We start from the raw sequence: 16,086 nt of genomic DNA on the forward strand, positions 1-16,086 counted from the left end.
TATGCACCAACTGATGCAAAAATCATACTGGCAAATAAATCAAATGCTTAAAACCAGCAAGCTACCTACAGGCTTTTTCTCTCGAGGGGTACAGTAACAATATAAAGGGCGAACTTAATTCAAGTTTTTGCATTAATATTAAAAAAACCCCACCACATAACATAAACAGACAGTTGTCCACAACTTAAAGCTTTCTAAGTTGGCTGAGTCACAGCATAACAACACAAGTGGATTTTTTTAAAGTAAAAAAAAAAAAAAAAGACTTTCTTAAGTGAAGAAAAGCAGCCAAGGGAGAAAGGAGCTAGGGGAGAGAATTAGTGAACACCTGTCAGCAATTATACTTGCAAGAAAGAAAGGGCAGCAGGAAATAGACATGTTATAATTAAAGCCACTAGTTAAAAACTTCCTGCTCCTTCCCTCAGACCAAGTATGAGCATAAATGTGTGCGTGCGTGCATGTATGTAATAACACAGAGGCAAAAAGAAAAAAAAAGAAGCAGACTAGACATACACCTTTACTACAGATTCTCTCCTCTAAACATATCACAATGTGTCGCGCTTGTTTAATCAACTGTAACTGTTCTGAATACATGCGGCTTGATATAGTAGAGACCAAAAAATGTTACTTTAAAAGCTATATCCCCCACTTTGCATTGCTTGCTTGGGGTACTCAATGCAAAGTGTCAGCAAGAAAAGCATTTAGACGTGGTTTGAGCACCGTGTCTTTTTTATGAAAATGAAGGTCAGCAAATGATGTCGATGCAAACAGTAAGTAGACTGGGAATAAATCTTGTTTACCCTGGCATGTGACTGGAGCTGATCATACAGGTCTGCATTAATGATGTCAATGTCTGCTGACTTTTTGGGGCTTGACTTCTCTACATCTGTTTTCCTGGTCTTGGCCATCTTGGTTTGTTTTCCTGGTATTGGCCCTACCTCTAATTTATAGAAAGCAGAGGTAGGGCCAATACCAGGAAAACATCTAACACTATTGGTTCATATTAGATTTATCAATTCAGTTTAGCGACCTTTTTCAGAGAATCAACGTTTTTAATATCTGGCTTCAGTTTTTGATAGCCTAACCATGACTGCACTGCCTTTTTTTTGCAAGTTTGCACATGTGTAAACATTTGCAACATGCTATAGTTAAAGGTGTATAAGAATAAGAGAAAGTAATGAATCTGAAGCATTCTGGTTTGGCTATGGGGTATTACATTTGATTAAATCAGTTCTTAGACACAACAGGACACTGTTCACAGCAGTCCTCCGTGAGTTCACCAGAGGCAGAAGGCACCATTGCGCTGTTACAGAAAGTTATCAGGCTTCTGAAGTTAAACCGAAGAAATGTCATCTGTTTCTTGAGCAGCAGCCAAGAAAAACACTCTGTCTGTCCCTGACAGGGATCGATTCCCTCTTTTACTTGGAAACGGGAAAGCTTGTTATGACTGCTTTGAAGATTCCCGAGGTTTCTTCTTACTTCATGAGTTTGTGCAAGATCACCAGTGTTTTTTAAAAGACTGTCAGAGTTCAAAGAAAGAAATGCAATGGGAACTTTAAGTGCAGCTGTTTTTTTGCTGTTGTTTTTTTTATTTATTTACTTTTTCATACATTTTTATAGGCTCAGAAAAAAACTAAATTATGACTTTGAGCCTATTTTGATTTTGAAAAACAACAGTTATTTATACATGACGATGATGATTTTTCACTCACCCATTGCACTTCCTGTGTGTCCTCCACTTTGGGCAACATGATGGCACGAGGGAGAACCTTGGCCTTCAAAATTACCTCCAGGTCCGCCTCAGCCAAGCCACTAGACACCGAGTTCACTCTCACACACTTTTCTGTACGGCCCAGGTCCAGTTCCGCTAACATTCTCGGAATAGTTTCTCTGGCTTCTGTCTGTGGAAGAAACCATGATTTTAATATGCAGCATACAGTTGTTTTAAAATAAAAAATGAAAGTGTGTGACGTTGTTAGATTAAAAACTGTGCATGTTGAAAGCACGTACAGTAAGATTTCATCATTGTTATAGTAGTTATCTACTAAAACAAAATGCTTAAAAAGGACAAAAAAACTCTCTGGTGCTGAAAACTACCTACTTTGATTCAACATATACCAAAATGCAAGTTCTTAAAATTTGCAAAATCATTGGAAAAGTTCAGTTTTCATCAAGGAAACGTCACTACAAAAGTGAATTTGGACACTGAGATGAGCATGAAAATAAACCTCGCATTATGAACACAAACTGTGTGATCAAAATGACAAAGCACACAAATACGAAATGAATGAACTCAAAATGAAACATTAAACGTGCATGAAAATACAAAACCAAAATAACATAACATACATCTGCACTCTTTTTTCCTCTGTAGTGCATCTATATCCAGTTTGTCAGAACAGAAGCTGCACACTCAGCTTTGTTCTCTCAACGTAGGCATTGTAGGATCTGAGCAGGAAGAGAGATGATGAAAAATCAAAGAGAAGCCTACACTCCCTACTTCTATCGGTAACACAGTAGCACGCACTGCAATATTCAAACCAGATGCTGGCAACAGGAACGGAGAGAAAGATGGATGGAATGGGGAGAGAAGCCAGACTAGGGAGAGCAGAGAGGCTCAGTGGGAGAAATGTGGTCTGAGTTAAGCAGCATGAGGAAACGGTGGCTTAGGAGTTGTCAGCTCAGATCAGAAGCTGGAGCCTTTGAGTGCTTGTGTATAAATGTGTGTGTGTGTGTTTGGGAATTCTTATATTGGGATTTTTCTCCTGATTCAAAGACTACCACTAACAAAATGTTAAGAAATGTACACTCAACCTGATGCCAATTGCTGGGTGAACCACAAAAATGTTCTGATAACTCGTGAAATAAATTTCAAATAATTCAAATATTGCACCGAAAAATGCTGGCACATGTGGCACGATGCCATGTGATGTAACTCCCTGGATCACGCAGAGCATATAGTAGTGCATCTAAACAGGGGGATAATCAGCAGACTGACAACTAAAATAAGTGTGTGCATAAAAGAGAACATATAGACAGACATAACATATTGAGCCCATATATCACAAACGCTTGTAAAAACTCAAGCGGACAAGAGTCAACCTTGGTTCAGTTGTATGAGTTTAGGGGGTACTCTCAAGGGTCACAAGGACTAAACCAGTCCTAGCTCTGATCTCCTGGAATGCAGAACTGTATGTGATATTGTAAACACCCTCCCAGCATCAATAAAATGCGGTATCAGAGTACATATCAAAGATTTCCTTGGATTTAATAGGGTTCATGAACAGGCTGAGCTGCTGTGTGTCATCTTTGTCTCCTTTTTGCCTCACTGAAAGAGACAAGAGGGATTGTCACACCATATGATGAGGGCACTGTGATCTTTGACTCTTACTCAAATTTTGCTCTCTCCTCCTTTCTCAATGCCGCTCTCATAAGCCAACACAGACCCGCAACTCGATTGCAGTAACTTGAAACGGATGGAGGCGATTTACGGAACCATAACTCACTATTCATAAACCTGCTACTTGGTGGATAAAATCCTGTCTGTCCCTGCGTAGTTCATGGTGACTAGAGAAAGTTGATCTGTGAGAACTGCTGGCTGTTTTATGTGCCAGGAGTCACATTGATCCCTGACCAAATTAAATAAATAGATATCCAGAAATGGTCAAAAAGCGTGCTTATAACGTTCTCAGATCAGAGACGGGAAAGCTCCCAACGCCTTTCTCAAGGCTCAACCTGATATACTGGCGACCCACGTGTATAAAATTCTTCTTATGTAAGCAGAAATCACTCACGAAAAGGACAGACGCCTCATCTTTTCTTCTCTTTTCCAAGGCCACGTCAGCAGAAGGGGTCAAGGAGACGGGCTGGGGTCTCATATAAAAAAAACTCTTACAATCAATTTTCATCTTAAGAATCCTTTAAGAATCCTTAAAGATGGAAAACATAGAACACTATAACAGTGAGTTATTTTGTACCAAGAAAATCTTAATTTTGAAAAATCAGAATCAGAATCAGAATACTTTATTAATCCCGAAGGAAATTAGGGTTACAGCAGGCAGCACGCTAATGGCGCGAGCGCACTTACAAAGGAAGCTTCTGACCAACTTTACACAAACATCACATTGGGGAGACATGTCAGAAAGGTAGGCTGATAGGAAAAAAACAACAAAAATACATAACATGAGTGTCATGTTTACGTAGAGACACTCAGGCCTGTGGTTCTTCTGCAAGTCATTGTCAGAGTCGTGGGAGGGCTGGAGGTGGCCAGCCTGATGCAGGCTAGCACAAAGAAATAGACAACCACTCGCACTGACATTCACAACTATGGCCAATTTACCCACTAAGTGCATTTCTTTGGACCGTGGAAGGAAGCCAGAGTACGCGGAAGGAGAGAACCACTCGAACACTGGGAGAACATGCAAACTCCACACTGAAGGCCACTGTGCTGCCTTTTACGAACATAACAATAAGATATGTTAGTGAAAGGTGACAGGAATTGTTTGTCACACCGAAGGCTTTCTTGTCCTTGAGTTATGGAAGGACAGTGAAAAGTTAGTTTGCAGATTTGACAGACTTTATTTGCACATAATTGCCTTGCCTTTCAAAATATCAGCATCTCTCTGTTTTTGTTATCCACTAAACATTATAAAATGGGAAGCTACAAGGCAGGTGCGGTCAGTTTAAGTTGACATTCTCAGAGCCTGTCTAAGCACCTTTATTTAGTGCTCAGCATCTTTCATGAATCGATTGTAAGCACGCGATCTAGACATCTGAACACATGATCTTAAGACTAAGTTCAAACATAGAACATTTTTATAAATGAGGCCCCAGGTCACTATTCACTATCCTTACTTTTATCTTCTTTTCCGCCTAAAGTGAGAGAGAGATTATTCTGCCAGAGACCTTGACCCCTATGGGCTCCGCTACTCTGAGCTTGAATAAAGCTCTTTGAAAAGAAGATATTTTACATTAATGGACAGCCATCCAACAAGTTGCTTCAAAGCTCCCTCCCCAATCACCTGGTGTCCTACGGAGAGCTCACCCCAACGTCAGCGCCATCTCCTCTTTGATTCCCTCCATCATCCTCATCATTAGAGGCTGACACACAGGCAGGCAAGCTTGCAAGCAGTCATCCAGGCAGGCAGGGCCGTCGAACGCATAGATGCACATGAGAAGCTTTTCAAGTGCAGAGAGGCTGACCTTCCAGGAGAGCGAGGGCAGCTTCTTAACACACAGCCTGAGCTCTGACACTCAGAATCCTACAGAGTGCTGTATATATGTGACACAGCATGGCTACCGCCTTGTAGACACCAAATCAGACTACAGCATCCAAACTGGTATATGTGCAGTCCACAGCAGGACCAACATCCTCTTCAGCATCAGATCATGGACTTCCAGCCCTTCTGCCATGTTGCGTGAAACAGGGAACGTCAAACACCCCCTCTGGATAGTCTATACATGTATACGTGTACACACAGTCTGTCCCTTCATTCAGCTTGAATTGTTTTTTCAGTAGAGGCATGATTATGGTGGATATACAGAGGATATGTGACTTTTTTTTTAAAGGGCATAATTTTGGCTAGACTTATTTTTTTCTCATACAATATTGTTATAGTATTGTTATAGTAAATAGAAAAAACATGAAGATGTCCTAAATTAGCATTATTTACAACATTAAAAAGTCAATGTCATTCTAAAAAAAAATAAAAAATTACTCACAGCTGTACACCTGCATTCACAAGAACAGCTTATATGTTCATCCCGCTTTTATCATTTCCATTGTGCCTTCAAACAGTAGAGTGCAGTATCTTTAGCCTGAAAGTGGATATAGGGTTTCATGTCTAAGGAGTGCAAGATCATGAGTCACAATGCGTGTAGTTGTTTTTCCTTTTTTTAATACCTTTTAAGATCGGGTGTTTTGCACCCTGCTGTGTAACTCGTGATGCCATTTACAATGAGCTGTAGACTCTCGCAGGTGAAGGCTGCCAGCCTCAAGTGTAACTGTCCGCACTTGTTCATCTGTCTTTGTTAGTGTGTGCCAGATTGTGTGCGTGTGTGTGTGTGTGTGTTTTTGTAGGCTTCAAGTTATCGTGGATCCGTTTTGACAAGTGACATGCTGCACTCTATAAAGTGGGAGTGAGATGACTGACTAATTCAGGCTACGCAGATAACTGAGACGTAGCAGAAGGAAATTCAGGCCTTCACTCTGTCAGTCGGAGGCGCTCTGTGTTATCTGTTACACTGTCAGTGCAGACAACAAGACATAACTAGCAGGAAAGAGGAGGAGAAATTTGTAAATCATGAAAACTGCCTGTCATTGATGGTCAAAGCTGACAGCATGAGGCAAAAAACAGCTAGTTATTACACACTTTAATTAGCCATGAAAGGAGCTCATTAAAAATCTTTGGTTACAGTTCATTACAAGCTGAAATCCATGATACCATATCAATTAATGGAAAAAAAAATACAGTTTACATTTTTATTTTACATTCTGTAAAATAAGAAAAATTCAGATTCCACCAGTCTTCTCCAAACTAGTGCCAAACTAGTGATCTTTTGGATACTGCAGGTTTTTTATAATTTCATATTTGGAGTTTTAAATATCTTTATTTATTCCAGGACAGCTTTTGGGCCTCTAAAACCAAAGCAGAGTTCTCTGGTCTAATCGTTTACAATTTGATTTGATACCTCAAAACACATTTTTCTGAGTTTATGGCCAATACAAATCAGCATCCATGAGATGCGCCAAAACAACCCTAATATATGACTCCGTATTAGGGTTGTATTAGGGCTCTATTACATGACTCTGTAACAGGGACCTATTGAGGACCACTCAATAGGTCAGAGTTGTTTTTGGGGTTGAGGGTGGCTATACAATATATTTACTTTTGTCTTGGATTGATGCAACATTGTGACTATTCTCTAATCAATACTATAGGCCAAGCCAATGAGTTTAGTAAGTTTACACAAGACAAGCAGTAGGACAGAAACTTCTGAAAAGCGTGGGCAGCTCCTCAATAAGTCACAAATGTAGTTCCATTTCATACATCCCAGACGCATTTTGTCTGTATTTCCTGGAATGCTGTCATGTTGAGTTGGGAGACTGCCAAATTCATGGTCATCACAACAACTTCAGTGCTTGTTGCAACTACAGAAGAACCCAGCTCATTCAAAGACCTTCCTCCTAAACCAGCATCTTTTTCTGACAAAAACTCTCAGCAATGCTGGCAGTTCTTTGTGAGCTTTGGATCAATGTCTGTTGATTATAAGAAGTAACTCCACTATGTTGGCAGATACTAAGAACATCGAGCAGTGCCATTTGATGAATATCCAAATAACAACATGTATAAACAAATACAACCAAATGGAAAAACCCACAACAGTTTGATTACTGCTCTATAATATCAGAATTGTGTGTTCGTGTGTGTTTCTATTGGTATGTGTCCTTTCTATCTAAACAACATTGACTGGAGGTTAGTCCTGTGCAGAGTGTGGACCAAAGAATCATCTGCGGTACAGGAACAGAAATCTCATAGGTGACTAGGGATGGGTACCGGTATCCAGTGCCATTATTGCACAGGTCCTGACATTAACGGTAGTAACCAGACCGAAAAGCAACGCAAATTTCGGTGCTTTTTTTTAATTTGAGATGTCATACACTTTGGATTCTAGCCAATCATTTTACCTTTCCAAGGATAGTAGGCGGGCCCGGGTACGTACGTTCTTTTGGAGCAGAGCTACAGATTAAAAATGCCCAAGGCGAAGCGGTCAAAAGTCTTGCCGTACTTCACAGCAAAAGATGCAAACTCAGCAGCCTGCAACAAGTGCTTTAAGCTGATACTGTGCAAAGGAGGTAAACACCTCGAATCGGATGAAACACCTGGCCACGCATAGTGATTTTTTTAAAAGCCGAGAAATGCACCGTATTTGATAGCTTGCTGCAAGACCTCACACCGACCACATCTACTGCAGGTGTGGTGCCTGTTATCGGACCCGGAGTTTGCAACATCTCCCAAAAACCTGAAGAGGAGAGTCCTGGCCCCTAGCCCTGCCAGTGTAGCAGAAATGATGACGGATGATGATGGCAGCAGCAGCCGTTCTTCTCTGGGTGAGTAGCTTAATGTTGTTTGTGTGTAATTTACGTTGAGTAGGCTAACCACATTATTACATTAATGCATGTAAGGTGAACTAGCAAACACCGTTGTAGTTACATGCGGCTGTCTTCTTGTTTGATAGAGTGATACCATATGTGCCCTATAGTTGCAGAAAAGGTATAACACTGTTATCTTTTTACAAATCACTGAAAACTGAAACTCCTTTTTTGCGTTTATGTGTGGACGAGGAATACAGAGTTCGTGACGCAACGTCAAAGGTATGTGCCTTTTTTCACGTCAAGCTGTGCGCCACGTTATTGTTTACATGAGACAAATTGCAGAATGGCAGCTAGAGACAAAATACTGTTACTGTTAATCTGACTATCTTCAGTTTTTATACGTAACTTAACTGTATAAAGAGCTAACATCTCGAAAATGTCAGGAGTAGTTAGTCTTTTCAAGAAGTGTTTGTGAACTAAAAATAAAGAATGTGGGATACTGTTTGTCCGTGATTTGGAGAGCCCAATGCGTGCTCCCGATGAAGGGAAAACCAACGATGCAGGGGAGACCTACCTTGGCACTTGTGCAGGTAAATGAAACCAAAGGGAAGATATGCTTCACCATATTTTCTAGTCTTTGGCTTAGAATGAAGTTGGTTTGGAAATATATTCAGCTATTCTTCATGTCTTGCTTTGCGTTTGTGTGGGCGCCCCATGCTAGAGTGTCCAAGCGTCCCCCCCTTTTCATACCCCCCTGCAATGGCCCCACCCTTTGGGAAGCTCTGGCTTAAACAATGGAAAAAACATAAACTTTGTCCAAAAACCTCTCATGTTTAGCTGTTTTCCACTTTTTCCTTTGGTCATTTTAGCCTTTTTGGCCAGGGCGAAGGGAGTATTTGCCATCAAACAAGAAGACAGCCGCATGTAACTACGACGGTGTTTGCTAGTTCACCTTACATGCATTAATGTAATAATGTGGTTAGCCTACTTAACGTAATTACACACAAACAACATTAAGCTACTCACCCAGAGAAGAACGGCCGCTGCTGCCGCCATCATCATCCGTCATCATTTCTGCTACACTGGCAGGGCTAGGGGCCAGGACTCTCCTCTTCGGGTTTTTGGGGGATGTTGCTAACTCCAGGTCTGATAACAGGTACCACACCCGCAGTAGATGTGGTCGGTGTGAGGTCTTGCAGCAAGCTATCAAATACGGTGCATTTCTCGGATTTAAAAAAAAAAAACGCCGCCAGGTGCTTCATCCGATTCGAGGTGTTTACCTCCTTTGCACAGTATCACTTTAAAGCACTTGTTGCAGGCTGCTGAGTTTGCATCTTTTGCTGTGAAGTACAGCCAGACTTTTGACCGCTTCGCCTTGGGCATTTTTAACCTGTAGCTCTGCTCCAAAAGAACGTACGTACCCGGGCCCGCCTACTATCCTTGGAAAGGTAAAATGATTGGCTAGAATCCAAAGTGTGTGACATCTCAAATTTAAAAAAGCACCGAAATGTGCATTGCTTTTCGGTCTGGTTACTACCGTTTATGTCAGGACCTGTGCAATAATGGCACCGGATACCGGTACCCATCCCTAGTCACATATGAGATTTCTGTTCCTGTACCGAAGATGATTCTTTGGTCCACACTCTGCACAGGACTAACCTCCAGTCAATGTTGTTTAGAAAAAAGCCCCGAAATAACGCACTGAAATGTGAACTGCTTTTCGGTCTGGTTGCTACCGTTTTTGTCAGATGGGTACCGGTATCCATCCCTATTCACCATACATATATTTATATAACATTTGCTGCATTTACAAGATTTTTGAGTGATGCTTTTTGTCTTCTCACTATCCGCCCACCAATGAAATCTGACCATTTTACTGCTTCTCAGCTGATTTAAAGACTTAAACCTCTCATCCATGCATTCATTACATCTAGACTCAATTTTGACATTATCATATTCATACCTCACCAGTCTTCACAACCACACCCTTTACTACAAACTGCACCCCTTAAAACCACCCACTTATACAGAACCAAGCAATATACCTGGGATTTCTCCAAGTGTGCCCTCACCTGCTAAAGCTCTCTCCCAAAGTGCATTTAAAAGCAAAGCAAGAAGGTTTTGGGTTTGAATCCCCTTGCCAGTAGGGCCTTTCTACGTGCAGTTTGCATGTTCTCCCAGTGCTTGTGTGGCTTCTTTCTTTCCAGCTACTCTGGTTTCCTCCCACAGTCCAACGACATGCAGGTTAGGTTCATTAGTGTCTCCCTTGGTCTAAATTGACCATAGAGGTGAATGTGAATGACTGTATTTTTTCCCACATTTCTGCCTCTCGCAACTCTGAATTGACTAAGCAGTTTAAAAAATGGAATGGACGCATACACAGTTAAAATTAGAGATATCAGGAAAAAACAAGGTAAGAAAATGTGGAGGGTATATTAAATGCATGAAGGTGAAATTTGTGTGCTGTACAGATTCTCTGAACATTACCACAGAACTATAATTAATTTCCTGCTGAGATTCAACCATGAATCAGACTTAAACACAATCATTTTAGGGTTCTGTTTTAAAGTAGGCACTCTTGAAGGCTGCACTATATAGTTACTGACCAAGTGAGCACAATCCCAATTAAAACATGTTAATTTACCTTCATGCTACTGATATACAGGTTCACTAAAGCTCATTTGCAGTTTAACTATAGCTCAGTTCAATAAAACAGAAAAACTGTTGGATTTGGAGGCAGTGGAAAGGAAAAACTCCCTTTTAACAGGAAGAAACCTCCGGCAGAAACTGGATAGGGAGGGATGGCCTTCTGCCATGACTGATTGGGAGTGAAGGGAGGAAGACAGGACAAAGACAAGCTGTGGAAGAGAACCAGAGATTAATTATAACTAATGATTAAATGCAGAGTGTTGTATAAACACACTGAGTGAAAAAGGTGAATGAAGAAGAAGCACATCGTGGGAAGCTCCCAACAACCTATTGCAGCTTAACTTAAGGGAGAATTCAGGGTCACCTGATCAAGCTTTAACTATATGCTTTGTCAAAAAGCAAAGTTTTAAGCCTAATCCTAAAAGTAGAGATAGTGTCTGTCTCCCAAATCCAAACTGGGAGCTGCTTCCACATACGAGGGGCCTGCCTCCCATTTTACTTTTAAATATCCTAGGAACCACGAGTAAGCCTGCAGTCTGAGAGCGAAGTGCTCTATTGTGTTGATATCGTACTATAAGGTCTTTAGAAAAAGATTGGGCCTAAATATTCAAGACCTCGTATATGATGACAAAGATTTTAAATTCATGTCTGGATTTAACAGGGAGCCAATGAAGAGAAGCCAGTAAAGGAGAAATATGCTCTCTTTTTCTAGTGGATTTTCATTTACCTCTACTACAATTTAGTATCTGGCCCAAAATAGATGAAACAATTAAAGGACAAATAAGCAAAAAGAAAATAAAAAAAAAACAAGAACTGGTGAACTATATATATTTTAAAAATAAGACATACATTTAAGATGTGCAAAAAACAGACATATTCAACTTATATTGCCATTTTTCACTGTTATATATACAAATGTTATTTTCAAGTGATTATGATTTAGAGCAAGAAACTTTTTCATAGGTTTTAGTGTATGTTATTTATAGCGCTAACTAGTAATTCAAGTTCTTGTTCCCTTAATGCCCACCAATACTTAAACACAATATTAAATTTTATATTTAAATCTCCTGTAAAATAAGAGCTAACGTATATTCCCATCTCATCCTCCCATCTGCTCCATCCCCTCTCTTCCTCCCATTCTTTAATGTTTTCATCGCCTTGTACTCCTCTCCATCAACACTACTCATACTGGGTTACTTTCTAAGCACTGGGTGGGTTGCGCAAGCCACGTAGCACAGAGTGGTGCTGGCCAGTGAAAACACAAGAGTGTAACAGGATAATGAGAGGCAGAGAGGACCTCTCTGTTCTCCATCTCGGCATTTTCCACTGACTTGCTCAGGTTCATTCCTCGCGCTCAGTCCACTGAAGCTGTAGCACAAATGAGTTGTTTCAAAACGCAACCAGAGGGGCCGAAAAAAAGCTGTAAATAGCAAGTGTACAACTTCGCAAACTGAGAAAAAAAAAAACAGACACACAAAAATGTTGCTGCTAAAAAAAATTAATACATTTTTTAAAAAATCAACAAACACATCAACATTTCATCGCAAAGGATGCTAATCACAGGACTGTCATCCCTCCCCTGTACACCCTGACCACTTGGTTACTCAAACCATGGTACTCTCAACAAACAGACCAATTGATTCCTGACAAATGACACTTAAAACACGCACGCACTCTAAACAGTAAGGTTTGGACTGGATGGTATTTCTCGTATGGCCAGGACAGGGTCTACTTTCTGGCGGAGTGCATTACATCTCAGTTGTGAGTTTTGGCAGACAGACTGGGAGTTTCTCTGGAGTCTCTGGGGTCTTCTGAGGTGTAGAGCACATGCACAAGCACACGTACAAGGATGTAAATACGTGTGCAGTCCCATCCTGTATAATACACACTAAATAGAAATGTTTAGCATTCATAATTCTACCGGTTACCATTATTCCCCAGGAGCACTTTCTGTCAAGAGTTTATTCATTTGAATCCACTTAAACAGGGAGCGGGCCTTTGAGTGTCCTCTGAAACAACACAGTGAGCAGTGAGCTGAGGTCACGTATCAGTTGACAGTTGGCTGCATAATTTATGTTAAGTTGCAATTCTCTGGTGTCAGACACAGTTCATGCATAGACCATAGCTCATGCATTGACTGACAATGAGATAAAGTTAATATACAACTATAATGATGACATCCACTCCACAATGTGTCATTCAACTGAAAGTACCAAGACCAGTGGATATTAGTGTTACTGTAAAAACAGAATTACAGAGAAAAGACAAAGAAAGAGAAATGTCTGGCTTAACACTATGCATTACGAATTACATGCTGTCATGTACACTTAACCATCACTTCTTAAGTCACTAAGTAGAGCACAAAGTAAAGTCAATGTAAAGTGCTGTAAATATAATTTGACCATATTTCACATTCTCAAAATGAGTAATCAATTTGGTCGAAAAATCATATTTTCTTAGACTACAGGGGGCGCATAACAACTGTGTATTATTATCCACCTATATACAACTGCCCTCCAACAAACAAGACTTTTGTTTATTTTTGTCGTAAATATGTCCCATTCAATATTCTGTTCATGTGTTAATGCTTTAGTTTGCCTTGCATTTTATTCTATGGAGGCCTGAAGACTTTTTGCATCTTCTGTAAGAGTATTATATATAAATGAGATTTAATAATGCAAAACCAAAGGTACAGTGTATGGCTGTAATCACAACCTTCTGTTCATTTAATCTTACAGTCTACTACTGACCAATTTCTGTCCATATTAGCACTTTAAACACTACTTTGGGCTCTGATTACTGTGTTTATTCACCGACTTTCTATTTAGTTGTATATACTACCTATACTTTAAAGTGAATTACCTCCTTTCAAGCCCTAACAACTGTTCCTGGTTCAGTAACATACTGAAATGAATGCAGGACACTGATGTACAGTGGGATACCAACTGTAACAATCTGTGTATGTGTTTATCTGTGTGTACTTGTGTGCGAATGTCCGTATGTGACTACACGTACACACTCATGCATGTGTGCATGTTTGTATTCTGCTGGTCTTGTGTGCATTTACAGGCGCGTGCGGGTGTGTGAGAGGTGCTCCCCGTTGTGCCGGCCGCGCCACTATGCCATCTGGAGAGGAAATCGAGTGTGAAGTACAGTATAGTTTGGGACCAAGCTCCGTGGCAGCGGCTCAGCAGTTAGTTCATTAGTTCCAAACTTCCAGGGATTAGGAGAGAATCTCTGCGGCAGGGAGGCAGGGGGGAGTCATGGAGGATGGAGGGACCCATGTGGGGAAAAGAGAGGCAGAAAGAGAAACACCAGGAGGAATACTGGACCAAAGGGCACCAAGAGACGGAGACAGAACATGGGGGGAGAGAGACATAAACAATCTTAACCCTGCGGACCCTAGAGAGGGGAGACGAGCGAGAGAGGGGGACGGTAAAGAACAAGACGGCGAGGGAGTGAGGAGGAGAGAGGACAGGTGTAGCCGTCAGTTCCGCTCTGGGGTTTCAACCTGCCCTCCCTTTTCCTCCACCCCACTGATCATACAGATATGATGATATGTGTAAGAGTGTTAGAGCAGTCAGCCTTGTCTTCCCTCCCCTCTCACCTCCTCCTTCTTTCCCCTCTGGGTCCGTGGCGACAGTTAGCAAGCTCTGGGTGGCTCCTACCCTTTACTCCCTTTCTTTTCTCCCTACCTCTTAAGCTGCCAGCATTACTGCCAAGATGGAGTGCAGACATTTTTAGAGTCAAAGTGGCAGGCAATTAAAGCCAGCATTCCTGGATTTCAATTTAAAAAGGGGAGGGGGCCAGAGTGACCTTCACCACGTACCTTTTTGTCATGAACATCCTTTCCTGTTTTAGGGTGAAGGTGAAAGATAATGAAAAGAATACATTAATGAACAGATAATAGGAGTGTGGTGGTGGGCAGTAGCCCCATTTAAGGCCTACTCATGCATACTCAGTAACTGCACTCAACATTTTGCCATCTCGCCATTGTTATATTCACCAAAACAGTGGTTCAGAATGGCATTTAGCAAGCTGGGTCATTGCTTTGCTCCCATTAGATATGCATTATGAGACTTTAGGACATTGTTGAAGCCTGGCATGCCTTGGCAAACCCACAGTGCAGACTGTGCAGTTGTCATGGTGAAGATAATCGTTTCTAGGCTATACAGTGTTGAAATTGTCAGCAGACACACACCCACATTGTAATAGCTAACTCTCATCCATTTATAGATCAGTTGGTCCCAACGCACAGCTCAAATTGAGTTAATAAAAGACAGGGTAAGGGTAACATTTTTGACAAGCAATTACGGGGTATGCTTCCAACGCTTCCTGCAAATTACCATTCACTAGGTACACACAACTGTGTCAGTGCATTATTCAACTGAGCTTGGTATTTACTTGGGATGTAAGATGCATGCGTGTCCAGCAGCATCTGCATCTGATTTGCATAAAGCTACATTTACTCTGCAGATGCTTTTGGCACAGCAACTTCCAACTAACACATCCAAACCTAAAACTAAGCAGGAGCCAAAATGCATCAAAAATTGGCAAAAGTTTTAATGTAGGTACTTGACTAAACTTACTGTGAGCCACAAGCCGCAAGAAAAAGCACATAAAAACAGGAAGACGTGGAAGAAAAAAGTAACAGGCAACGTTTTTTTGGCACTAAACGAAAAGTTCCTTTGAAGAAATTTAATAATATTTTTAGTGGTGTGTTGGGTTTTCATGTCAATAAACTGTAAATAGTCTCTCAACCAACCTGTGTGCGCACATTACACAGGGTCCGCACAACGTCCGTCAAAAGAGCAGCATCAGTTCTCTTTCACTGACTCCAGGTGTGTTTATGTACAGAGCTGTCAGGTAATTTGTCTGTGTTTTAGCAGCACCGAGAGCCTAATAAACAATTATTGGATTTATGCGTGCATAACTGAATAAAATAATCATAAAAGCATAAAAGTATGCTTTGGGTGTAGATATAACCATAAAGCATCAAATATGAGCCATTACACAGCCTCTGTAGGCAGCAGGCATCAATTAGAAGTGCATCATTAGAAATGCATCACCTCTGAAGCATGTAACACCTTTTGACAAGATGTTTCACCTCCTTTAACTAGTTGTTTAATTTCTCAAAAACAATAAATGTAAAAATTTGTATCAGCACCTGTTTCCTCACGTGTTTTGCTTCTCTCCACAAGAACTGCTGAAAATAATGCCAGACTTAAGAGACAAGATTTTGTCAGTCTGGCTTTGATGGTTTAAAGGGGTCAAAAAAAATCCTGATAAATATCCCCCCAGGCTATGTAATAAAAATAATTTGAAAAAGATTTTTTTTAAACACA

The 16,086-nt window shown here is 40.8% G+C and overlaps 1 protein-coding gene across 1 annotated transcript in view; it reads right to left on the reverse strand.

Annotated features, from left to right (window-relative positions):
• Positions 1-16,086, reverse strand: part of clybl (citrate lyase beta like) — a 67,074-nt gene that overhangs the window by 12,375 nt on the left and 38,613 nt on the right. The window contains exon 3 of the mRNA XM_006788158.3: positions 1,710-1,898. Coding sequence (XP_006788221.1) covers positions 1,710-1,898 — 189 coding nt within the window. The remainder of the gene's footprint in view (positions 1-1,709; positions 1,899-16,086) is intronic.

This window comes from Neolamprologus brichardi, chromosome 16, assembly GCF_056152115.1.
Source record: "Neolamprologus brichardi isolate AB-2024 chromosome 16, ASM5615211v1, whole genome shotgun sequence".
Lineage (NCBI taxonomy): Eukaryota > Metazoa > Chordata > Actinopteri > Cichliformes > Cichlidae > Neolamprologus > Neolamprologus brichardi.